The 26,486-nt window shown below is 43.1% G+C and overlaps 1 protein-coding gene across 1 annotated transcript in view; it reads right to left on the reverse strand.

Annotated features, from left to right (window-relative positions):
• Positions 1-26,486, reverse strand: part of LOC118360554 (voltage-dependent L-type calcium channel subunit alpha-1D-like) — a 43,717-nt gene that overhangs the window by 5,308 nt on the left and 11,923 nt on the right. Inside the window, exons 4-43 of the mRNA XM_052484216.1 lie at positions 26,035-26,088; positions 21,462-21,601; positions 21,219-21,364; positions 20,812-20,964; positions 20,341-20,537; positions 19,606-19,709; positions 19,354-19,496; positions 19,179-19,244; positions 17,064-17,130; positions 16,949-16,975; positions 16,637-16,797; positions 16,202-16,427; positions 15,592-15,799; positions 15,354-15,474; positions 15,104-15,176; positions 14,901-14,961; positions 14,409-14,466; positions 14,211-14,307; positions 13,965-14,094; positions 13,632-13,691; positions 13,127-13,233; positions 12,016-12,103; positions 10,241-10,348; positions 10,093-10,145; positions 9,806-9,952; positions 9,512-9,713; positions 9,201-9,359; positions 7,816-7,926; positions 7,598-7,681; positions 7,103-7,123; positions 6,732-6,917; positions 6,566-6,631; positions 6,389-6,480; positions 6,025-6,184; positions 5,715-5,842; positions 5,369-5,465; positions 4,874-4,976; positions 4,662-4,763; positions 4,285-4,409; positions 4,089-4,199 (exon numbers count right to left, since the gene is read on the reverse strand). Of these exons, the coding sequence (XP_052340176.1) occupies positions 4,089-4,199; positions 4,285-4,409; positions 4,662-4,763; positions 4,874-4,976; positions 5,369-5,465; positions 5,715-5,842; positions 6,025-6,184; positions 6,389-6,480; positions 6,566-6,631; positions 6,732-6,917; positions 7,103-7,123; positions 7,598-7,681; positions 7,816-7,926; positions 9,201-9,359; positions 9,512-9,713; positions 9,806-9,952; positions 10,093-10,145; positions 10,241-10,348; positions 12,016-12,103; positions 13,127-13,233; positions 13,632-13,691; positions 13,965-14,094; positions 14,211-14,307; positions 14,409-14,466; positions 14,901-14,961; positions 15,104-15,176; positions 15,354-15,474; positions 15,592-15,799; positions 16,202-16,427; positions 16,637-16,797; positions 16,949-16,975; positions 17,064-17,130; positions 19,179-19,244; positions 19,354-19,496; positions 19,606-19,709; positions 20,341-20,537; positions 20,812-20,964; positions 21,219-21,364; positions 21,462-21,601; positions 26,035-26,088 (4,542 nt within the window). The remainder of the gene's footprint in view (positions 1-4,088; positions 4,200-4,284; positions 4,410-4,661; positions 4,764-4,873; positions 4,977-5,368; positions 5,466-5,714; positions 5,843-6,024; positions 6,185-6,388; positions 6,481-6,565; positions 6,632-6,731; positions 6,918-7,102; positions 7,124-7,597; positions 7,682-7,815; positions 7,927-9,200; positions 9,360-9,511; positions 9,714-9,805; positions 9,953-10,092; positions 10,146-10,240; positions 10,349-12,015; positions 12,104-13,126; positions 13,234-13,631; positions 13,692-13,964; positions 14,095-14,210; positions 14,308-14,408; positions 14,467-14,900; positions 14,962-15,103; positions 15,177-15,353; positions 15,475-15,591; positions 15,800-16,201; positions 16,428-16,636; positions 16,798-16,948; positions 16,976-17,063; positions 17,131-19,178; positions 19,245-19,353; positions 19,497-19,605; positions 19,710-20,340; positions 20,538-20,811; positions 20,965-21,218; positions 21,365-21,461; positions 21,602-26,034; positions 26,089-26,486) is intronic.

Raw genomic sequence — 26,486 nt, forward strand, 5'->3', positions numbered from 1 at the left:
GATGGCCGCCTCGCTTCGCGTTCCTAGGAAACTATGCAGTTTTTTGTTTTTTTACGTGTTATTTCTTACATTAGTACCCCAGGTCATCTTAGGTTTCATTACATACAGTCGAGAAGAACTACTGAATATAAGATCAGCGTCAACTCACCATCAGTACGACCAAGAATATGTTTTCCGCGACGCGGATCCTGTGTTCTGCCTTACAAACAGGACAACGGAATGGATCGCATGCAGCGACCCAAGGAAACGACTCCGAAAAAGAGGGAAACGCGGCGGTGTTCTGGTCAGACTCCGAAAAAGGGCACATCGCGCACCACTTCCCAGCATTCTTCTTGCCAATGTCCAGTCTCTCGACAACAAGGTTGACGAAATCCGAGCAAGGGTGGCATTCCAGAGGTACATCAGAGACTGCAACGTTCTCTGCTTCACGGAAACATGGCTCACTGGGAAGACGCTATCCAGGGCGGTGCAGCCAACGGGTTTCTCCACGCATCGCGCCGACAGAAACATACATCTCTCTGGTAAGAAGAGTGGCGGGAGCGTATGCCTCATGACTAACGGGACATGGTGTGATGAAGGAAACATACAGGAACTCAAATCCTTCTGTTCACCTGATTTAGAATTCCTCACAATCAAATGTAGACCGCATTATCTTCCAAGAGAATTCTCTTCGATTATAATCACAGCCGTATATATCCCCCCCCAAGCAGACACATCGATGGCTCTGAACAAACTTTATTTAACTCTTTGCAAACTGGAAACCATTTATCCGGAGGCTGCATTCATTGTAGCTGGGGATTTTAACAAAGCTAATCTGAAAACAAGACTCCCTAAATTTTATCAGCATATCGATTGCGCAACCAGGGGTGGTAAAACCTTGGATCATTGTTACTCTAACTTCCGCGACGCATATAAGGCCCTGCCTTTCGGGAAAGCTGACCACGACTCCATTTTGCTGATCCCTGCCTACAGGCAGAAATTAAAACAAGAGGCTCCCACGCTGAGGTCTGTCCAACGCTGGTCAGACCAAGCTGACTCTACACTCCAAGACTGCTTCCATCACGTGGACTGGGACATGTTTCGTATTGCGTCAGATGGAAATATTGACGAATACGCTGATTCGGTGTGCGAGTTCATTAGAACGTGCGTCGAAGATGTCGTTCCCATAGCAACGATAAAAACATTCCCAAACCAGAAACCGTGGATTGATGGCAGCATTCGCGTGAAACTGAAAGCGCGAACCACTGCTTTTAATCAGGGCAAGGTGTCTGGTAACATGTCCGAATATAAACAATGCAGCTATTCCCTCCGCAAGGCTATTAAACAAGCTAAGCGTCAGTACAGAGACAAAGTGGAATCTCAATTCAATGGCTCAGACACAAGAGGCATGTGGCAGGGTCTACAGTCAATCACGGACTACAAGAAGAAACCCAGCCCAGTCACGGACCAGGATGTCTTGCTCCCAGGCAGACTAAATAACCTTTTTGCCCGCTTTGAGGACAATACAGTGCCACTGACACGGGGCCTGCAACGAAAACATGCGGTCTCTCCTTCACTGCAGCCGAGGTGAGTAAGACATTTAAACGTGTTAACCCTCGCAAGGCTGCAGGCCCAGACGGCATCCCCAGCCGCGCCCTCAGAGCATGCGCAGACCAGCTGGCCGGTGTGTTTACGGACATATTCAATCAATCCCTATACCAGTCTGCTGTTCCCACATGCTTCAAGAGGGCCACCATTGTTCCTGTTCCCAAGAAAGCTAAGGTAACTGAGCTAAACGACTACCGCCCGTAGCACTCACTTCCGTCATCATGAAGTGCTTTGAGAGACTAGTCAAGGACCATATCACCTCCACCCTACCTGACACCCTAGACCCACTCCAATTTGCTTACCGCCCAAATAGGTCCACAGACGATGCAATCTCAACCACACTGCACACTGCCCTAACCCACCTGGACAAGAGGAATACCTATGTGAGAATGCTGTTCATCGACTACAGCTCGGCATTCAACACCATAGTACCCTCCAAGCTCGTCATCAAGCTCGAGACCCTGGGTCTCGACCCCGCCCTGTGCAACTGGGTACTGGACTTCCTGACGGGCCGCCCCCAGGTGGTGAGGGTAGGCAACAACATCTCCTCCCCGCTGATCCTCAACACGGGGGCCCCACAAGGGTGCGTTCTGAGCCCTCTCCTGTACTCCCTGTTCACCCACGACTGCGTGGCCACGCACGCCTCCAACTCAATCATCAAGTTTGCGGACGACACAACAGTGGTAGGCTTGATTACCAACAACGACGAGACGGCCTACAGGGAGGAGGTGAGGGCCCTCGGAGTGTGGTGTCAGGAAAATAACCTCACACTCAACGTCAACAAAACTAAGGAGATGATTGTGGACTTCAGGAAACAGCAGAGGGAACACCCCCTATCCACATCGATGGAACAGTAGTGGAGAGGGTAGCTAGTTTTAAGTTCCTCGGCATACACATCACAGACAAACTGAATTGGTCCACTCACACTGACAGCGTCGTGAAGAAAGCGCAGCAGCGCCTATTCAACCTCAGGAGGCTGAAGAAATTCGGCTTGTCACCAAAAGCACTCACAAACTTCTACAGATGCACAATCGAGAGCATCCTGGCGGGCTGTATCACCGCCTGGTACGGCAACTGCTCCGCCCTCAACCGTAAGGCTCTCCAGAGGGTAGTGAGAACTGCACAACGCATCACCGGGGCAAACTACCTGCCCTCCAGGACACCTACACCACCCGTTGTTACAGGAAGGCCATAAAGATCATCAAGGACATCAACCACCCGAACCACTGCCTGTTCACCCCGCTATCATCCAGAAGGCGAGGTCAGTACAGGTGCATCAAAGCTGGGACCGAGAGACTGAAAAACAGCTTCTATCTCAAGGCCATCAGACTGTTAAACAGCCACCACTAACATTGAGTGGCTGCTGCCAACACACTGTCATTGACACTGACCCAACTCCAGCCATTTTAATAATGGGAAATTATGTAAATATATCACTAGCCACTTTAAACAATGCTACCTTATATAATGTTACTTAGCCTACATTATTCATCTCATATGCATATGTATATACTGTACTCTATATCATCGACTGCATCCTTATGTAATACATGTATCACTAGCCACTTTAACTATGCCACTTTGTTTACTTTGTCTACACACTCATCTCATATGTATATACTGTACTCGATACCATCTACTGTATGCTGCTCTGTACCATCACTCATTCATATATCCTTATGTACATATTCCTTATCCCCTTACACTGTGTATAAGACAGTAGTTTTGGAATTGTTAGTTAGATTACTTGTTGGTTATCACTGCATTGTCGGAACTAGAAGCACAAGCATTTCGATACACTCGCATTAACATGTGCTAACCATGTGTATGTGACAAATAAAATTTGATTTGATTTGATGTTTACCTACTGTAAGTGATATTTGCATATTTGATTTGATCAATGTCAAAATAGAAAAGACAGATCATTTTGGCCACCTTTCCTTCCAGTTCTCTGCTGCCAATGACTGGAACGAATTGCAAAAATCACTGAAGTGGGAGACTTATATCTCCCTCACTAACTTTAAGCATCAGCTATCTGAGCAGCTAACCGATCGCTGCAGCTGTACACAGCCCATCTGTAAATAGCCCATCCAATCTACCTACCTCATCCCCATATTGTTTTTTATTTACTTTTTTGCTCTTCTTACAACACCAGTATTTCTACTTGCACATCTATCAGTGCAATCAGTGTCCGGTGTTAATTTGCTAAATTGTAATTACTTCGCTACTATGGCCTAGTTATTGCCTTACCTCCTCATGCCATTTGCACACACTATATATATACTTTTTTCTATTGTGTTATTGACTGTAAGTTTGTTTATTCCATGTATAACTCTGTGATGTTGATTGTGTTGCACTGCTTTGCTTTATCTTGGCCAGGTCGCAGTTGTAAATGAGAACTTGTTCTCAACTGGCCTACCTGGTTAAATAAAGGTGAAATTAAAAAAATGTCAGTACATACTGTTTTGATACACTAATGACAGTCAATAGGAGATACTTACTTTGAAAAACTCTTCGTCCAACTCTCCCTCCATACCCTCCTCCTCCTCTCCCTCCATTGCCAAGGCCAGATGCAACTCTGGGGCAAGTGCCTGCAGTGACCGTAGCCCTGCCTGCCACACACACACAAAAAGTGTGATACACAAACACACACAAAGTCACCAAACAGCAACACGTGTAAACAGGTAACTGGTATACCTGGAGAGAGTCTTTCTTGTCCTTTCCCTTCTTTTTCCTCTCCCGCTCCTTCCTCTTGCGGAACTTCTTAAAGTAGTCCTGGATCAAGAAGCTGGCATAGAACTTCCCACAAGTGACCTCTTCCCCTAAGTCAGGAAGAATCGTCACAGAGGAGGAGAATGGTGAAAAAAATCATTTTAAACAAAGGGAGGAGGCAAATGGGAAAGTGATAGAGAAGGACTAAGATAAAAAACACAGACAAATATCCTAGTGAGATACAGAAAGAAACCTGTATTTATGTAACTTTAAAACTACCATTAGAGTGGTCTGTGTGGTTATACGGTAGTATACAGTAATACGTCTCTGTCTAGTTAAAAAAGGCACCTCCTGGGTTTTACCTCTAGGGGGTGGAATGACCTCTTCAAGGAGCTTGGGTTTAGTGCGCTTCCATATCTTCTTAATGATGGCCCTGAGCTCCTCGTTGTCCTGGTCAACAGGCCCTTGTGGAGTGATACAAGACCTTTAAAAACACAGGAGTAAAGGCTGCAAGCACCACTGCACTAAATAATGATGTGTGAATGATACACTGTGTGTGTGTGTGCTGGCTGACCATCAGTCTTGATCTTGAGTGAGGTTCTGACCAGTGCAAACAGGGTAGCGTTGAAGGTGACTGTCCCATCGCTGTGCAGCGGCACGTTCATAGCAACCAGCCTCTGACAGGACAAGCAAGCAGATGAGAGGAAGAGTGGTAGAAAGGGAGGAGGGGAGAGGAAGTGGAGAAGGAAGAGAGAGGGAGGGTTTAATTGGATTGGCAGGGGGAAGAGGAGGAAAGGCAGCCAAGACTGAGGGAGTAAATTCCACTGATCCGCTAGATTAGACAGGCTTGTATGGGTACAGAGAGACTGTAGGACATGTAGCCTGTCTTGATATACTGTATTAAGTGGGAGTCTGACTGATGAATAAAACATAATTTTAAGGATATCATTATCACTGCACACTATCTGACATATATCAGACATTCAATTATACAAATAATTCAAGCTAATACATTTATTATACTTTTTCATTTATGTAACTTTTAACATTAAAATATGATCTGTCCTACCTTGCAGGCCACACGATGGGGGCACAGTTTGCCAAAACCAAGGGGTGGCTGGATCCTGCGCAGCATAGTAACCACATCGATATGTTTGATTCGACCCCTGCAACAGAGAAAGAAATCAGCACAATGTACACAGCTCCACTACGAGCCATTGGAAATGAGGACCAAATAAAGGACCAAATGGGGAAAAGGGGTTGATGAGAAGAGAAATGTAAGAAATTATTAATGCCTTTCCTTTCAATTTTAAGAGAATGTGTATCTTTTTTCTTTTAATTGGGTTGTTAAGACCATTGACATTAAAATACATTATTTTAAATAAATAAAAAAGAGATACAGAGTCGTCTCTTACGTGGCCTCTGGGTCATAATCCGACCAGACTCGTTTGAACTCATCCAGGTGATGAGTACCCAGTACGGTCCAATCCCTGGTCAGGTACTCAAAGTTGTCCATGATGACAGCAATGAACAAGTTAATGATCTGAGAAGAGGAACATGGAGTGTACTGATCACAGCCGGTCTGCTTCAACATTTCTTTATTTTTCCCCTATTTATACAGGTTGGTGTCATTGAGATAAACTTCTCTTTCGTGAGACCTCTCACATACAGATTTCCCCTCCTTCCTCTGACACCACCTCCTCCCTCCCTTCCCCTCTCCCTCACCAGGAAAGCGCAGAGCATGAAGAAGCTGATGAAGTAGATGTAGGCCAGGTTGCTGCCGCACATGCTCTCCTCCCCGGGCTCAAAGTCTGACTCGGGGTCACAGCGTCTCCCTGGCAACGCTGCCAACATGATCTCCTGCCACTGCTCTCCGGTTGCACACCTGCAGGAACAGCACACACATTAGGACTGAGGGACGTAAAGAAGACACAGGAGGGAGAGGAGAGAATGGGAAGAGGAGAGGCTGCAGAGAAGAGAAAAGAAGAGAACAGAGGGGAAACGAAGAGTGGATAGCTACGGGAGAAAAGGAGAAGGTGGTTGAGTTTCTACCTATTTACTATTTCTCTCTCTCTCCTGCAGAGCTCACCTGAAGAGCAGTAGGACAGACATGAAGAAGGTCTGAAAGTTGTTGTTCCTGTTGATATGCGAGTTGTCATCTATAGCAATCTTTCCAAATGTCTGCAAAAGGTGTGAGCATAGGCCATATTGTCACCAGCTGCATTTTAAATACTTTTGAAGGGGATACAATTCATGGGAGACCCACCTGCATGCCGATCACAGCGTAGATGAAGAAGATCATAGCAATAAGGAGACCGACATATGGCAAGGCCTGTGAGAGGTAGAAACATACATTTTATTTACAAAATATAAATCAACACTGTGCATGTCTGTCGGTCTCGTCTTGACATCTGCCTGAGCATAGCACTGACCTGGAGGGACTTGACAAAAGTCCAGAGGAGGGTTCGAATGCCCTCCCCTTTGCTGAGCAGCTTGACCAATCGCAAGACTCGGAACAAACGGAAGAATGTGATGGATACTTTTCCGCTTTCCTTCTTGGCCCCGGGCGGAGCTCCAGGTACAGCTACAGCTGCGGCTTTGGCTGCGGCCTCAATGGCCTGGACAGAAACACAGAGGTTTGGGGAACAGAAGCTTGTTTTCACACAATTTATTGAGAGAGATTAAAGGAAATATTTTTTTTGAAAGAGAGAGTGACAGAGAGAAAAAGAGAGGCAGAAAGAGAGAGAAGAAGGTGAGAGAGACAGACAGAGAGGAGAGAGTTGTGTCCCTGTCGTGGTCTTACTTCTCCATCCTCATCTCCACCCTTGAAAATAGAAAAAAACAGAAAAATATACATTAGATATATATCATATATCAGAGCTCTCCATCCCTGTTCCTGCAGAGCTCCCATTCTGTAGGTTTACATTACAACTCTAATCTAGCGCAGCTGATTCTAATAATTAGCTGGTTGATATGATGGTTACTTATAACGAAGGTTGGAGCGAAAACCTACAGGAGGGTGGCTTTCCAGGAACAGGGCGGGAGAGCCCTGACATATATGAACATCCAACAGTTATTCTGACTGTAGCAAACCCTACACAAGAGTATTATAAAGCAATGTGTTTGTTAAACTGACCTTGAGATGTTACAATGAATAACTGTACACAAATAGTGTTGCAGGTCTATCTTCCAAGCGTTTTCTAAGCATCACATGTTTCCCTAACGTAAAGAAATGGCTGAAGATGCAAGAGATGATGTAACATGAAGTAGCTAAAGGAGATACAGAGATAGTACTCACACTAAGCTCTGAGACCATGATGTCTAGCACACTGCCCACAACTATCAGAGCATCAAAGGTGTTCCAAGCATCAATGAAATATTGCTGGATATACAGACACACACAAACACAGTCAACAGCATGGAACATTAGAACATGGTATCGGAACATTAGAACATGGAACATTAGAACACTGTATTGATATCAACATGTGTCCAGTGAAAGCCTGTTGAACTCACATGTGTTCTGAGAGCCAGTAGCTTGATGACCATCTCTATGGTAAATAGGGCTGTGAAGATCAAGTTGAGGATGTCCATCACAGAGTTGAATGTTTTAGACTGCTCATAATGCTGCAGGGCAATACATGTAAACAGTTAACAATCTTATTCCTGTTGTAATATATACTGAACAAAAATGTAAACGCAACATGCAACAATTTCAAAGATTTTACTGAGTTACGGTTCATATAAGGAAATCAGTCAATTGAAATAAATTCATTAGGCCCTAATCTATGGATTTCACATGACTGGGAATACAGATATGCATCTGTTGGTCACAGATACCTTAAAAAAAAGGTAGGGGCGTTGATCAGAAAACCAGTCAGTATCTGGTGTGACCACCATTTCCCTCATGCAGTGCGACATCTCCGTCACAGAATTAGACAGGCTGTTGATTGTGCCCTCTGGAATGTTGTCCCACTACTCTTCAATGGCTGTGCGAAGTTGCTGGATATTGGCGGGAACTGCAGCATGCTTTCGTACACGTCGATCCAGAGCATCCCAAACATGCTCAATGGGTGACATGTCTGGTGTTTATGCAGGCATTGGAAGAACTGGGACATTTTCAGCTTCCAGGAATTGTGTACAGATCCTTGCAGCATGGGGCCATGCATTGTCATGCTGAAACAAGAGGGGATGGCGTCAGATGAATGGCACGACAATGGGCCTCAGGATCTCGTCACATTATCCCTGTGCATTCATATTGTCATTGATAAAATGCAATTGAGTTAGTTGTCCGTAGTTTGTGCTTGCCCATATCGTAACCCCACCGCCACCATGGGCCACTTTGTTCACGACGTTGACATCAGCAAAGCGCTTGCCCACACAACGCGATACACGTGGTCTGCGGTTGTGAGGTCAGTTGGACCTACTGCCAAATTCTCTAAAACGATGTTGCAGGCGGCTTATGGTAGAAAAATTAACATTCAATTCTCTGGTAACAGCTCTGGTGGACGTTCCTGCAGTCAGCATACATATTGCATGCTCCCTCAAAACTGTGGCATTGTGTTGTGTGACAAAACTGCACATTTTAGAGTGGCCTTTTATTGTCCCCGGGACAATGTGCACCTGTTTAATGATGTTTAAGTAGCTTTGTGATATGCCACACCTATCAGGTAGATGGTTTATCTTGGCAAAGGAGAAATGCTTACTAACAGGGATGTAAATACATTTGTGCACTAAATTTGAGAGAAATAAGCTTTTTGTGCGCATGGAAAATGCCTGAAATATTTTATCTCAGCTCATGAAAAATGGGACCAACACTTTACATGTTGCGTTTATATTTTGGTTCAATGTACATTATGCATACATTATGACTAGGTGTAGTTGAAACTGCAGTATTGTACCTGCACAGCCAAGGTGAGGGTGTTGAGAAGAATTAAGACAAACATGATGTATTCAAACTGGCTGGAGGCGATGATTTTCCAGAACTTTAGCTGGGATGGGTTTCTGGGAATGTAGATCTTGATGGGCTTGGCTTTCAGAGCGTACTGTACACATTGTCTCTGTGGAGGGCAGGACAGGAGACACAGGGAAGGTGGGAGGTGAAGTGATCACTCGTTTTCTCAGTAGACTGAATGCCTTTGACATGATAGGGTACAGTAGCTTTCTGATTGTGATGAACGTCAAATTAAGTTAATCAAGGAAAAGGACTAACTTGATTTTTGTTCAGTTCACAGTTTTTGAACTCAGATTCTCCCTGTTCACGGAACGTGATGATGACGAAGCCCACGAAGATGTTCATCATGAAGAAGGCGATGATGATGATGTAGATGATGAAGAATATGGAGATTTCCACACGGTAGTTGTAAATAGGGCCATGGTTCGCTGCATTGGCGTCGATGGCCTTGTACAGTAGCCTACGAGTTTATAATGGGAGAGATGAAAACAACAACTTCAATATATAAACAGATAGTCATCATATGTACTAATGTGTGGTCTTGGTACTCACTGCGGCCAGCCTTCAAATGTAGACACAGTGAACAGGGCCAGCATGCCCTGCAGCACATTGTCAAAGTTGAATTCACCGTTTTGCCATTTCCTCTCTCTCACCATAGGGTGATTCATATCACCGTCCTTATACACCACAAACGTCCCCCTAAAACACAAAACACGAGGACACACACACACACAAAGCTATGCTTATTAGTAAATCACATATACTGTAGTATGTCATGACAGGAATTTGAGTGATGCATTGGCTAAAAGACAAATAAATGACAAAATATGAAGTCTTACATGCACTCATATGGAGTGTGTTTAGCTTCATCAGTGCAACTGTAGAATCTTCCCTGTAATACACAGAGCAGAACAACACATGGCTTTATAATGAGAAGACAACATACAGAGTATTTTCAGAGTACTGCTCAAAGCAATGACCAAGTACCTTGAAGAGCTGCACTCCAATACAGGCAAACATGAACTGGAGGAGCGTTGTGACGATCAAGATGTTTCCGATTGTTTTGATTGCCACAAACACGCACTGCACTACATTCTGCCAACAAAAGCAGAGACAAGACCACGTTTGCAGTTACAGTTGAAGTCGGAAGTTTACATACACCTTGGCCAAATACATTTAAAATCAGTTTTTCACAATTCCTGACATTTAATCCTAGTAAGAATTCCCCTGCCTTAGGTCAGTTAGGATCACCACTTTATTTTAAGAATGTGACATGTCAGAATAATAGCAGAGAGAATGATTTATTTCAGCTTTTATTTCTTTCATCACATTCCCAGTGGGTCAGAAGTTTATATACACTCAATTAGTATTTGGTAGCATTGTCTTTAAATTGTTTAACTTGGGTCAAACGTTTTGGGAAGCCTTCCACAAGCTTCCCACAATAAATACATTTTTGCCCATGCCTCCTGACAGAGCTGGTGTAACTGAGTCAGGTTTGTAGGCCTCCTTGCTCGCACAAGCTTTTTCAGTTCTGCACACAATTTTCTATAGGATTGAGGTCAGGGCTTTGTGATGGCCACCCTATACCTTGACTTTGTTGTCCTTAAGCCATTTTGCCACAACTTTGGAAGTATGCTTGGTGTCATTGTCCATTTGGTAGACCCATTTGCGACCAAGCTTTAACTTCCTGACTGATGTCTTGAGATGTTGCTTCAATATATCCACAACATTTTCTGGTGAAGTGCACCAGTCCCTCCTGCAGCAAAGAACCCCCACAACATGATGCTGCCACCCACATGCTTTGGATTGCAAGCCTCCCCCTTTTCCTCCAAACATAATGATGGTCATTATGGCCAAACAGTTCTATTTTTGTTTCATCAGACCAGAGGACATTTCTCCAAAAAGTACAATCTTTGTCCCCATGTGCAGATGCAAACTGTAGTCTGGCTTTTTTAATGGCAGTTTTGGAGCAGTGGCTTCTTCCTTGCTGAGCGGCCTATCAAGTTATGTTGATATTGGACTTGTTTTACTGTGGATATAGATACTTTTGTACCTGTTTCCTCCAGCATCTTCACAAGGTTCTTTGCTGTTGTTCTGGGATTGATTTGCAACGAAGTACATTCATCTCTAGGAGACAGAACACTTCTCCTTCCTGAGAGCTATGATGGCTGCGTGGTCCCATGGTGTTTATACTTGCGTACTATTGTTTGTACAGATGAAAGTGGTACCTTCAGGCGTTTGGAAATTGCTCCCAAGGATGAACCAGACTTGTGGAGGTCTACAATTTTTTTCTGAGGTTTTGGCTGATTTCTTTTGATTTTCCCATGATGTCAAGCAAAGAGGCACTGAGTTTGAAGGTAGGCCTTGCTATACATCCACAGGTACACCTCCAATTGACTCAAATTATGTAAATTAGCCTATCAGAAGCTTCTAAAGCCATGACATCATTTTCTGGAATTTTCCAAGCTGTTTAAAAGGCACAGTCAACTTAATGTATGTACATTTCTGACCCACTGGAATTGTGAAACTGTGAATTATAAGTGAAATAATCTGTCTATAAACAATTGTTGGAACAATTACTTGTGTCATGCACAAAGTAGATGTCCTAACCGACTTGCCAAAACTATAGTTTGTTAACAAGAAATTTGTGGAGTGGTTGAAAAACGAGTTTTAATGACTCCAACCTAAGTGTATGTAAACTTCCGACTTCAACTGTATTTGCGAGAGCAAGAGAGAGGTGGTCAAAGTGTTTAAATGATTACCTTGAGTCCTTTGGCTCTGTTGATTGCTCGAAGAGGCCTGAGCACTTTGAGTACCCTGAAAATCTTGACCACAGAGATAGCGCTGGAACTGAGAATATAAGAGGAGGCAGAGAAGAGTGTGAGAATGAATCACAAAGACTTGTTCTTGTCTGACCAGCAGAGAGTGCTGTTACAGTATTATGTCAATATAACACATCCATACACTGACACACACACCGACAGCTGATCAAATCTTCCATCCATCTGCATAGCTAGCTAACTACCTTGTGATGGCCTTTGATCCAATGGTCCATTGAAAAGCATGGTACAGCTCCAGTATTTTCGACCAACCTTTACTTGCCGATACTTTTCATAATTACTGTTTCGGAAGGCACCAGTGTCTTCTGTTTCCAGTTGCAGGTGAAACTCCAAAAACCAGAGAATTTTCAGAGAAATATTAAATCCACTTTTTGCACCTCGAGAGGAGGTTCCTCACCATCTTAGTTGCCGGACATCTGGCATTTTACAACATCTTTGTCATGTCTAAGCAATGTGGCAGTAGCCACATGTAGAAGATGATGACAGCACATCACGCAGAGCGACTCAAACAACACACACAAATATTTACACACATATGAAAGGCCATTTCTCACTCGATACCAGGGTTGAGGAGTAACTGATTACATGTACATGCAATCAGTTACATTTAATGATTACAAAAACTGTAACCAGTTACATTACCAGCAAAGATATTGTAAAGATTACAGATACGAGAGTTTGGGTAATCCAAATGTTAATCCAAATGTTCCATTACTGATAACAATTTTAGACAGGTAACTAGTAACTGCAACAGATTACATTTAGAAAGTAACCTACCCAACCCTGCTCAATAGAAAAAGTGGATTTAATATTTTTCTGAATATTCTCTGGTTTTTGGAGTTCCACCTGCAACTGGAAACAGAAGGTTTATAAGACACCAGAGCCTTTCAAATAATAAAGGCAGTATTGGCAAGTAAAGGTTGGTTGAAAGTTATTGTACTATATTGTCAATGGACCCCCTGCTTCACCTCAGGCACAAGCTTTAAAGCTGGAGGTTCAAGCCTGCTGAGCTAACATTCTGACAGATACTCACTGGAGGAAGAAGGACGCGAGCGACACACTGACAACCAGTAGGTCCAGAAGATTAAAGGCATTCCTACAGAACGATCCAGGATGAAGGAACGCACCGAAAACTGTCACCTCGAGAGGGAGATTAAATCACAAGAGTTACGGGGGATTCTAAATGGCACTTACAATGCCATGTGTACAACTATATATGTTTACCGATAGACATGAAGCTCAGTGTAGGCTGGTGGGAGGAGCGATAGGAGGATGGGCTCATTGTAATGGCTGGAATGGAATAAATGAAATGGGGTCAACCATGTGGTTTCCATATGTTTGAAGTGTTTGATACTGTTCCATTGATTCCATTCCAGCCACTACAATGAGCCTGTTCTGCTATAGCTCCTCCCACCATCCTCCACTGATACAGCCACTGCCAGCAGGAAAGACAGCCTATGCAGAACATTGTCAAATCACAATGAAGGAACATTCCAAAAGGAATTAAATATAACAAAACATATTTGGTCCTATTTTACCTTCAATATAATTTCCACAGTGAATATGGAGGTGAATGCATAGTCAGCATAGCCAAGCATCTGAGGATAGACAAGATATCCTATGTCAGGATTATGACAGCCATATTGAAACACTATTTGCTGGTGGCCGGTGTAAGGTGAGTGAGTACGAGAACAGTAGTTTTGGTTGAAACTGTTGATCAGTGGCGGTAGATGTGTGGCAGAGTTGAGTGAGAACAGTCGAATCAATGACAGTTATATACTGATTGGGCAGTAGTTTGTGTTTGGTTGTGAGGTCGGGACTGACTGTTGGCTGAGGAGATATCTAGAGGCTCTTTAGTTTCTTTGCCTTACGTTGTTCCTAAAGGAGTGAGCTCTGATTGGATCCTCAGCAGCCAGAGAAATGCTACTGGCGATGATGAAGACAAGGATGAGGTTGGTGAAGTAGGAGTGGTGGATGAGGTTGTGACAGGCCACTCGGAGGCTGAGGGGAGAGGAGAGAACATGCAAATTATATGGGTGCTCTGAAATGGCACACAATTCCCTATATCGTGTACTACTTTTGACCAGGACCCATAGGGCTCTATGGCTGTGACTTACCAGTTTCTCTTTCCAAGAATGAAGAAGGAGCTACCATCTGGAATGGGTTCAATCTTCTCTTTTGGAGCTGAAAATTCAGGCTTCACAGGCATAATTCCTAGAGAGAGAGGGGAGTTGATCAGATCAGCAGTTTTAGATAACAATTCATGTGTCACAGTCTGATGAGGAACCATCTGAGGTATATGGAACAAAACTTACCCTCCAGACCCTCAATGGCTCTCAACTCCTCATTCTCCTCCCAGTCATCCATCTCATTCTGCACAAGGAAAGAGTGAGCAAAAGAAATGCAAACATGAGATAATTGTTTATCTTTAAAACACTGAGGATCGCAGGCCGTGACCGGGAGTCGCATATGGCCGTGCACTATTGGCCCAGCGTCGTCCGGTTTAGAGGAGGGTTTGGCCAGGAGGGCTCTAGCAACTCGACGCCTGCAGGATGACTTCAGTCGTTAGTTGAACAGCGTTTTCTCCGACACATTGGTGCAGCTGGCTTCCGGTTTAAGCGAGCGAGTGTTAAGAAGTGCGGCTTGGCGGGTCATGTTTCGGAGGACGCATGACTTTAAATTCACCTCTCCCGAGCCCGTTGGGGAATTGCAGCGATGAGACAAGATCGTAATCACGAAAAAGGGGGTAAATAATAAAATAAAAATAATTGTGTATTGGTCCCCTGAAACAACATCTAGGTACATACCGCTGCATCTTCCTCTTTGTCTTCGTCATCGTCCCAGTCCTCTTCCTCCTCCTTTTTCTCTCTGAAAAGCCATTCATTCAGCACTTGGTCTTTGTTCACCATCTACATATCATCCTTATTACTGATGCTACTTAGAGATGTCCAGTACTAAGCCCAGACCATCAAATTATACCTTTTCTTTGTCTGCCTTTTGTGATACTTACTCTACTTTCTTTTTTCCACCATCTCCTGCCAAATTGTCCACAGCGATAGCCAAGAAGACATTGAGCAGGATATCTGATCAAGAGATATTAAGGAACTGACCAAGAGCTTGAGAACATCAGTGAATACAGATCAGTACATTCTGTATCTTCTAGAGTACCTCTTAATAGAGGCTTGTGTACATTAAATGGCTTTGTACAAATGTGGATTATGGAATAACCAACACTCTGTCTTGGTAAACAGAAAGGATACAGTTACCGACAACAAAGAGGGAGACAAAGTAGATGCACACGATCATCTGTGGGAAGACTGGCCCGCCATAAGCCATGATCCCATCATACATCACTGCATTCCAGTCCTCTCCTGTAAGGATCTACAGAGGAAAAAGGTAGAGAGAGAGAGAGGGAGAGACAGACAGAAAGAGGGGGTCTGTAAGGAAAAGCACATGCAATGTGATTGTAGTGTGAAGAGTATTAGAAGTATAAGTCACCTGGAAGCAGGTGAGCAGGGCCTGGGGGAAAGTGTCAAACGTGCTCCTCTTCATCTGAGTCTCATCAAAGTTGAATTTGCCCCCAAACAGCTGCATACCCAGCAGGGAGAAGATGATTAGAAAGAGGAAGAGCAGGAGCAGTAGAGAGCAGATAGCCTTCATGGAGTTGAGCAGTGAATTGACCAGGTTTGACAGGGCTGCCCAGTGCCTAAACAGGAGACAGATGGTTTCAGTGTATGAGGGTAAAGAATCAAGGTATGCAGTACCCTTCCATATGGAATTCATGCATGCAAAGCATTTAATCAATTGCAGAGAGTGACATTTCAGAGAGTTCCTTCAGAAGTACATTTGATTTGCATAGCAGCGTATTCTGGAAAGATCTGGGACCAGTCTAGCAAGACAACACAAACAGATCTGGGACCAAGCTAGCAAGACAACACACACATATCTGGGACCAAGCTAGCAAGACAACATACACAGATCTGGGACCAAGCTAGCAAGACGACACAAACAGATCTGGGACCAAACTAGCAAGATGGCACAAACAGATCTGGAATCAAGCTAGCAAGACAGTACAAACAGATCTGGGACCAGGCCAGCAGTTACCTACCGTGTCACTTTGAACACCCTGAGCAGGCGGACACAGCGCAACACAGAGATGCCGATGGGAGGGATGATCTGCAACTCAACCAGAACCGTCTCCAGGATGCCACCACACACCACAAAGCAGTCGAAGCGGTTAAACAGAGCCAAGAAGTGGATCTGGAAACCGAAACTGTACATCTTCAACAGCATCTCCAGCGTGAACAACATCAAGAGGATCTTATTGGCCCGCTCTGAAGGAAAGACAGAGACAATGAAGGTTATTTATTTATGTATTTATTTACTGTTCCTGATGTCACCATTTCAACCTGCTGAATTAGAGAAAATGACCCAGAGAAAAAGAGAGAGGGGAGGACGTAGAAATAAATAGAAAAAAACAGATACAAGTAGGTGAAGACAGAAAGTAGAACAGACAGATGTAGAGAAGAGAGTGGATCCTGACCCTGCATCTCGGTGAGCCACTTGGGCTGGCCGTAGTGTTCAGAGGCGCTGGCTGCTGTGTTGAGAAACACCAGAAGAAGCACCAGCCAATAGAAGTTCTGGGATTTGACTGCTACACGACAGTTTTTCCGAAAGGCATGGTTCAGTTGGCATAGCTGGTCACTGAGTGAAGAGAGAATCAGTAGACACGTTATATGAGGAGCGGAAGGGTCAGAAACAGGCTTTGTCAAACGTCTGTAGTGTAGTGTACACTTTTTCTTAAACTGAAAATAAAACATTGTGTATATTCTTAGAGGTATCCTGCTCCACTTACCAGAAACTGTTGGCCATCATTTTAGCCCTACAAAAAAGGAGGAAGAACCATTAAAATATCACCATTGATAACAATGACAAATGAACAAAAAATTAACATTTGTTTATTTCCTTACATTAGAGATGCGCAGCAGCCATTGTCGTCATCTAAATATGCTCCAAATTCAGAGTCTGAATCCGATTCTGTTGAACACAGAGCCATAGATTCGATTTTCTGTTGTTGTTTTTATTAGAACCTTCATTAGTCTTACTGGGGTCCGACACATAATGAAAAAGAACAGGCAAAACACTTGAACATGAACATGTGTGCGTGTGTATGCATCGATCAGTTAAACACACAGTGCATTGGGGAAGTATTTTGACACCTTCACATTTTCCACATTTTGTTACCTTACAGCCTTACAGCCTCAAAATTATTATATCTTTTAAATCTCATCAATCTACACACAAAACCCTATAATGAGAAAGAGAAAAAAAATTTTTTAGCAAGTTAATTAAAAAAACAAACAGAAATAACTATTTATTTATTTATTTTATTTCACCTTTATTTAACCAGGTAGGCAAGTTGAGAACAAGTTCTCATTTACAATTGCGACCTGGCCAAGATAAAGCAAAGCAGTTTGACACATACAACAACACAGAATACTTATGTAAATGTTATATTTCAGTTTTTATAAATTAAAAAACTAAAGTGGTCTGAATACTTTCCAAATGCGCTGTACATGTCAATACATACACACAAAAAGTAGGTCACACAAGGGAAAGGCATTGTGCCTTTCAGGTGTTGGTTTATTCTTTATGCTTTATACTTTTAAAAAAATGTGCGGTTCTCTTGCGCTATATGAGATGGAAGGGAGTTCCATCCAATCATGGCTCTATATAGTACTGTACATTTCCTTGAATTTGTTCTGGACCTGGGGACTGTGAAAAGACCACTTGAGGTATGTCTGGTAGGGTAAGTGTGTGTGTCAATCATGTGTGTAAGTTGACTATGCAAACAATTTGGAATTAATGTTTGTTATTAAAAAAAGCAGTCAGTCTTTCCTCAACTCTTTGCCAAGAGGGTCTGGCATGCATAATATTGATATTAGCCCTCTGATTGTAATGAAGAGCAAAATGTGCAGCTTTGTTCAGGGCCAGCTGCAACTCAACTGGGTCCTTCTTTGCAGCAATTGACCATATGACTGGACAATAATCCAAATAAGATCTAACTAGAGCCTGCAGGAGTTGCTTTGTGGAGTGTGGTGTCAAAAAGTATCTCTTTATCACAGACAGTTCTCTCCCCATCTTTACAACCATTGAATCAATATGTTTTGACCATGACAGTTTACAATCTAAGGTAACACCAAGTAATTTAGTCTCCTCAACTTGCTTAACAGCCACACCATTCATCACCAATGATTCAGATTAGGGAATGATTTGAACCAAATACAAAGCTCTTAGTTTCAGAGATGTTCAGGACCAGTTTATTACTGGCCACCCATTCTAAAACTGACTGCAACTCTTTGTTTATGGTTGTAGTGAATTCACTAGCAGTGGTTGCTGACGAATATAGAGTTGAATTATCAGCATGCATGGACACACAGGCTTTATTTAATGCCAGTGTCAGGTCATTGGTAAAAATAGAAAATAGTAGAGGGCCAAGAGAGCTGCCCTGTAGTACACCCCACTTTACATGTTTAACATTCGAGAAGCTTCCATTACAGGAACCCCTCTGTGTTCTATTATATAGATAGCTCTGAATCCACAATATGGCAGGTTGAAAAGCCATAACACATACATTTTTTTCAACATGAGGTTATGGTCAATAATATCAAAGCACACTGAAATTTAACAGTAAAGCTCCCACAACCTTCCGTTTATCAATTTCTTTCAACCAATCATCTGTAATTTGTGTCAGTGCAGTACATGTTGAGTGCTCTTCTCTACAAGCATGCTGGAAGTCTGTAGTTAATTCGTTTACAGAGAAATAGCATTGCATTTGGTCAAACACAATTTTGGTCCAATAGTTTGCTGAGAGCTTGCAGCAAGCTGATAGCGGAATGACTTTGGCTTCCCTCCAGGCCTGAGGACAAACACTTTCCTCTAGGCACAGATTAATGATATGACAGATAGGAGTGGCTATAGAGTCAGCTACCATCCTCATTAGCTTTCCATCTAAGATTACAGAGAGTCAATTAGTACAAATACACAGACAGTAACAGTGAGAAGAGGGTGACAGGTTATCATACCTCCGTCCTCGCTGTGTTTATACCAGCCAAACTTCTTCATCATTTTCTTCTTGGCAACAGCAGCACCTTATTGGGAGACACAAAGGTTGAATATATAGGTGTGAGGCTATGTTTGTGTGTGGGTACAGTTATATGTATGTGTGTGTCTCTCTCTTAGGCAGTCAGTTAACCATACGTTTGTTTCCTTCCTCATCCACATCCTCGGCCTCGATGAGCCAGTCCATGTAACCACACATATCCTCCTCCATCTGCTTCTTATTCTGGGCGTCCTGCAGCTCTCCACGAGCCACAGCCTTCTCTCTTTCCTTGGAGAACTCTCTGCACACACAGACAAGCACACACACATTATACAACCTACACTCGGACAAGGCCTTCACACACAAATCTAAAACAAGACAAACATATACACACACTTCAACTCACTCACCCGCTCAACACTCCCAATACAAGGTTGAGTACGAAAAACGAGCCAAAGATGACCAAAGAGACAAAGTAGACCCAGGGCATCTCAAAGCCAATTGCATCATTCATCTGCAGGAATATATATGAGAGAGAGAGAGAGAGAGAAGAGAGAGAAGAGAGAGAAAAGAGAGAGAGAGAGAGAGAGAGAGAGAGAGAGAGAGAGAGAGAGAGAGAGAGAGAGAGAGAGAGAGAGAGAGAGAGAGAGAGAGAGAGAGAGAGAGAGAGAGATTAATCAGACACTGCCCACTGGGCACGGATGTCAATTCAAGCAGTGTGCCATGTGGGTGTGTTCCATATGAAGATAGAGAATTTGATCAGAGGAGTACAGATGTCGGATCTTAATTTGAGCCAGTTTGCTGCAGCGGGAAAATAATCCTGCAGCAACAGGAAAAGTGAATTATTATGTGGATTAGAATATGTTTTGTTGGGATTGATACATTTTTCGTAAGGGAAGACTGAAATGTCAAAGTGGAAATTACAAACTTCAGAAGCCTCAAATACACTACAAGTTAACATTCTAAAAGGAAGAAAAAAAGGACTAGTGTGCATCTGAAATGGCACTATTTTTCCTATGTAGTGTACTAATTTGGACTGGAGTCCACAATGCCTACAGCTTACTGGTCAAAAGTAACGCACTATAGGGAATAGGGTACCATTTATGATGAAGCCAAGAACATTTAGAAAAAGAGTCTGATGTTACCCAGTAGAGCACATCGGTCCAGCCCTCCATGGTGATACACTGGAACACAGTCAACATGGCAAAAAATATGTTGTCGAAGTTGGTGATCCCACCGTTAGGCCCCTCCCACGGTCCTCTGCACTCTGTCCCGTTGCCCACACATTCCCTCCCATTTCCAGCAAATGCACACGGTGTGGGGTCATCATCCACATTCAGTTCTGGGAGAGAGGACAACATGGGGAGGTCAATCTTCATGACAAATGTATTTGTCTTCGTAAAAAGACTAAATCCAGGCTTCCAAAGCATTAATTGATAACTAACTTCTACAGTATGTAAATCACTTGTTTTCCCCCTGTCTGTGTACAATGACTGCATGTACAATGACAGTAACATTGTTATATAGTGTTTGGATGTGTATGTACAGTATTGAGCAGTGTATATGTATATAAGTATAATTGTATCATTATTATGTTGTAAAAGTGGAGTCTGTACCTGTGCCCACGTAGAAACAGGTTTTGTGCATCCTGCCGAGGAAGAGCTCCAGGCCGATGATGGCATAGATGATGATGACAAACATGACCAGCAGACCAATGTGCAACAGAGGAACCATGGCTTTCATGATGGAGTTCAAGACAATCTGGAGACCTGGACACACACACACACACACACACACACACACACACACACACACACACACACACACACACACACACACACACACACACACACACACACACACACACACACACACACACACACACACACACACACACACACACACACACACACACACACACACACACACACACACACACACACCAGAGAGGGGTTTTACTGAAACACACACACACCAGAGAGGGGTTTTACTGAAACACACACAAACACACATACAAACTTACTGGGCACTCCAGACACCAGCCTAAGGGGTCGCAGCACCCTAAAGGCTCTAAGAGCTTTGACATCCAGTCCTCCTGGTTTGCCTGCTGCATGGTGGGAATCTCCAGGCTTGTGGTCAGCCGTCCCCTCAGCAACCACACTGAACAACCTACAACAACAGCCACACAACAACCAGTCAGCACACAACAATACAGCAAAAACACCATAAATAGAAAGTAGTGGAATAGAGACATGAGCTAGCATACCCGACGACGACGATGACAAAATCAAGCAAATTCCAGCCACTGCGGATGTAGGCGCTGGGGTGCATAACCAAGCCATAGGCCAGGATCTTAGTGAAGGTCTCAATGGTAAAGATAACTAGGAAGATGTACTCAACTTGTTCCTGCACTCACAGAGAGGAAGAAGATGGCATGGTCAAATACACATACTTCTTAATTTGTCTGTATACTGTAATCAGTCAAAAGCAAAGACAGATGTTGGGAAAATTAGGTAAAGACATTTTACAAGATGTCTGTGGAAGTTCATTATGCAGGGTTAATATGCAGCTAATATCTAATTAATATATTATATGTAGGGATGTATTGTTTTAATGTTGATATACACTACCGGTCAAAGGTTTTAAAACACCTTCTCATTCAAGGGATTTTCTTATATTTTAATATTTTCTACATTGTAGAATAAAAGTGAAGACATCAAAACTATTAAATAACACAAATAGAATCATGTAGTAACCCAAAAAGTCTTAAACATATTCTTCAAATAGCCACCCTTTGCTTTGATGACAGCTTTTTACACTCTTGGCATTCTCTCAACTAGCTTCACCTAGAATGCTTCTCCAACAGTTTTGAAGGAGTTCCACATATGCTGAGCACTCATTGGCTGCTTTTTCTTCACTCTGCGGTCAGACTCATGCCAAACCATCTCAATTTGGTTGAGGTCGGGTGATTGTGGAGACCAGGTGATGCAGCACTCCATCACTCTCCTTCTTTGTAAAATAGCCCTTACACGGCCTGGAGGTGTGTAGCGGCATTGTCCTGTTGAAAAACAAAATTATAGTCCCACTAAGCCCAAAGCAGATGGGATGGCGTATCGCTGCATAATACTGTGTTAGCCATGCTGGTTAAGTGTGCCTGAATTGTAAATACATCACAGACAGTATCGCTAGCAAAGCACCCCCACACCATAACACCTCCTCCTCCATGCTTTATAGTGGGAAATACACATGCAGAGGTCATGCAGAGGTCATCCATTCATCCACTCCGCGTCTCACGAAGACATGGCTGTTGGAACCAAAAATCTCTAATTTGGACTCCAGACCAAAGGACAAATTTCCACTGGTCTAATGTCCATTGCTTGTGTTTCTTGGCCCAAGCAAGTCTCTTCTTATTGCTTATAGCTTGATGGTTTTTGCGACTGCACTTGAAGAAACTTTCAAAGTTCTTAAACATTTCCGGATTGACTTACCTTCATGTCTTTAAGTAATGATGGATTGTCATTTCTCTTTGCTTCTTTGAGCTGTTCTTGCCATAATATGGACTTTTACCAAATAGGGCTGTCTTCTGTATACACCCCTTACCTTGTCACAACACAACTGATTGGCTCAAAATTCCATAAGAAGGAATAAAAATTCCACAAATGAACTTTTATCAAGACACACCTGTTAATTGAAATGCATTCCAGGTGACTATCTCATGACGCTGGTTCAGAGAATGCCAAAAGTGTGCAAAGCTGTCACCAAGGTAAAGGGTGGCTACTTTGAAGACTCAAAATATATTTTGATTTGTTTAACACTTTTGTGGTTACTACATTATTCCATATGTGTTATTTCATAGTTTTGATTCTACAATGTAGAAAATAGTCTAAATTTAAAATAAAAAAAACTTGAATGAGAAGGTGTTCTACAACTATAGACCGGCAGTGTATCTACTACATGTGGGGCGGAAGGCAGGCACTGTCACGTTGATGGCATATATAGGTCAAAATTTGTGCACAGGAGTTAGGAGCCATAATAAGCCTGTCACTAGAGTGCTAGTCAGTAACCCTGGGCCAAATGCATCCTTATGCTGCTCATCTCTGGCACCACAGTCACTGGGCTTCTATGTCAGGCTGGAATAGAAAGGCAGCCAAAACCTGGCCATATCATCCTGGTCAAACAAGGTGATGTGACAGATTAGAAGGATAAGCTATAGTAGTATAATGAATACATGAAGACATAGTGTATCACTGTAGCAGAGAGGGGTGGGGGAGGATTATGGGGAAGCGTCAGACTTCAGCCTCTGTTTCCTCCCCACAAATTCTAATCCAATAAAGGGATCTACTCCAAGATCTATAAAGGGATTTAAGGAGAGTACTATCCAACCACTGTCCTGCCCCACAGCCAAGCAGATGGACTACACTGACCCAGAATGATGATCTGCAAGGTTGTGTTCAGCGCCATGGCATAGATTTGACATATGCAGTGATGAAGACAGCTTGTCTGTCGAAACGATGGACATAAATATTTTTGCATCTGAGCTCCTAGAGTGTGTGGCTCTCCTTTATTTTTTAAAGTGTTCCACTCAGCTAGCCAGCACCTCACCTAAATAGGTGTGTGTTTCTTTCACCTCTAGATAGATTTTACAAGTGTCTGGAACTCTATTGGTGAGATGAGAAGTCATTCTTTCTCGAGAAATTCCGTAATTTGGTGTTTTGTTTTGCTGTTTTGCTGTCTCAGGCGCCGCTCCAGAATCTCCCTAAGTGTTCAATTGGGTTGAGATCTGGTGACTGAGACGGCCATGGCATATGGTTTACATCCTTTTCATGCTAATCTAACCACTCAGTGACCACTCATGCCCTGTGGTGGGGCATAACCATGGTAGCCAAAATAATGGCAAAAATAATGGCCTGCCCAGCATATTTATGCATGACCCTAAGCATGATGGGTTGTGTGGAAGCACCTGCTTTCAATATACAGTTGAAGTCGGAAGTTTACATACACTTAGGTTGGAGTCATTAAAACTTGTTTTTCAACCACTCCACAAATTTCTTGTTAACAAACTATAGTTTTGGCAAGTCAGTTAGGACATCTGCTTTGTGCATGACACAAGAAATTATTCCAACAATTGTTTACAGACAGATTATTTCACTTACATTCACTGTATCACAATTCCAGTGGGTCAGAAGTTTACATACACTATGTTGACTGTGCCTTTAAACAGCTTGGAAAATTCCAGAAAATGATGTCATGGCGTTTGAAGCATCTGACATCATTTGAGTCAATTGGAGGTGTACCTGTGGATTTATAACAATGCCTACCTTCAAACTCAGTGCCTCTTTGCTTGACATCATAGGAAAATCAAAAGAAATCAGCCAAGACCTCAGAAAAAAATGGTAGACCTCCACAAGTATGGTTCATCCTTGGGAGCAATTTCCAAACACCTGAAGGTACCACGTTCATCTGTACAAACAATAGTACGCAAGTATAAACACCATGGGACCACGCAGCCGTCATACCGCTCAGGAAGGAGACGCGTTCTGTCTCCTAGATATGAACGTACTTTGGTGCGTAAAGTGCAAATCAATCCCAGAATAACAGCAAAGGACCTTGTGAAGATGCTGGAGGAAACAGGTACAAAAGTATCTATATCCACAGTAAAATGAGTCCCTATATCAATATAACCCGATAGGCCGCTTAGCAAGGAAGAAGCCACTGCCCCAAAACCGCCATTAAAAAAGCCAGACTACGGTTTGCAACTGCACATGGGGACAAAGATCGTACTTTTTGGAGAAACAAAAATAGAACTGTTAGGTCATTATGACCTTTGTTATGTTTGAAGGAAAAAGGGGGAGAATTGCAAGCCGAAGAACACCATCTCATGCGTGAAGCATGGGGGTGGCAGGATCTTGTTGTGGGGGTTATTTCCTACAGGAGGGACTGGGGCACTTCACAAAATAGATGGCATCACGAGGGAGGAAAAATATGTGGATATATTGAAGCAACATCTCTCAAGACATCAGTCAGGAAGTTAAAGCTTGGTCATAAATGGGTCTTCCAAATGAACAATGACCCCAAGCACACTTCCAAATAGGAGGCAAAATGGCTTAAGGACAACAAAGTCAAGGTATTGGAGTGGCCATCACAAAGCCCGGACCTCAATCCTATAGAAAATGTGTGGGCAGAACTGAAAAAGTGTGTGCGAGCAAGGAGGCCTTACTACCCTGACTCAGTTACACCAGCTCTGTCAGGAGGAACGGGCCAAAATTCACCCAACTTATTTTGTGAAGCTTGTGGAAGGCTACCCGCAACCTTTGACCCAAGTTAAACATTTTAAAGGCAATGCTACCAAATATTAATTGAGTGTTTGTAAACTTCTGACCCACTGGGAATGTGATGAAAGAAATAAAAGCTGAAATAAATCATTCTCTCTACTATTATTCTGACATTTCACATTCTTAAAATAAAGTGGTGATGCTAACTGACCCAACACAAGGAATTCTTACTAGGATTAAATGTCAGGAATTGTGAAATTGTCTTCCCCGCCCGTGAATTGTCTTCCCCGCCCGTTTCGATAAAAAGCTGAGAGATGGGGCTGGGGAAATGTAACCGCTCTCAAATTCAGAGACAGAGCTATGGATGCATGTGGAACTGGTGTGAAATGGCTATCCAGTTAGCGGTGCACATTTGTAGTGTTTCAGTCGGTGACGTCACTCGCTCTGAGACCTTAAAGTAGTTGTTTCCCTTGCTCTGCAAGTGCTGCGGTTATTATGCTTCTTGGGTGACCTTTGACAATGTGTCCCTGGTTTGAGCAAGGAAAGGGACGGAAGCAATACAGTTACATTAGTGCTGTGACCCGGATCACTCAGTTGGGCTCTGCCCAGCTGCTGAGGTTTCTGTGGAGAAGGAGGAGGTCAAATGGGGTTGAGTGTAACTGGTGTGAAATGGCTTGCTAGTTAGCGGTGCGTGCTAGTAGCGTTTCAATCGGTGACGTCACTCGCTCTGAGACCTTGCAGTAGCTGTGGCTTTTGTGGAGTGATAGGTAATTATGCTTATTGGGTGACTGTTGTCGATGTCTTCAGAGGGTCCCTGGTTCAAGCCCAGGTTGGGGCAAGGAGAGGGACGGAAGCAATACTGTTACACAAGGACTGACCATCCATGATATCAGTATTATAGTTTTAACCATGTTTTGAGGCTATAAAGTATTTTACTTGTATTTTGTTTACAAACAATGGATTAAAACAAGCTGATAGTTTGGGTTCTGATGGGGTATGACAGTTGAACTAAGTTCATG

The sequence above is a fragment of the Oncorhynchus keta genome, chromosome 28, assembly GCF_023373465.1.
Source record: "Oncorhynchus keta strain PuntledgeMale-10-30-2019 chromosome 28, Oket_V2, whole genome shotgun sequence".
NCBI classification, from domain to species: domain Eukaryota; kingdom Metazoa; phylum Chordata; class Actinopteri; order Salmoniformes; family Salmonidae; genus Oncorhynchus; species Oncorhynchus keta.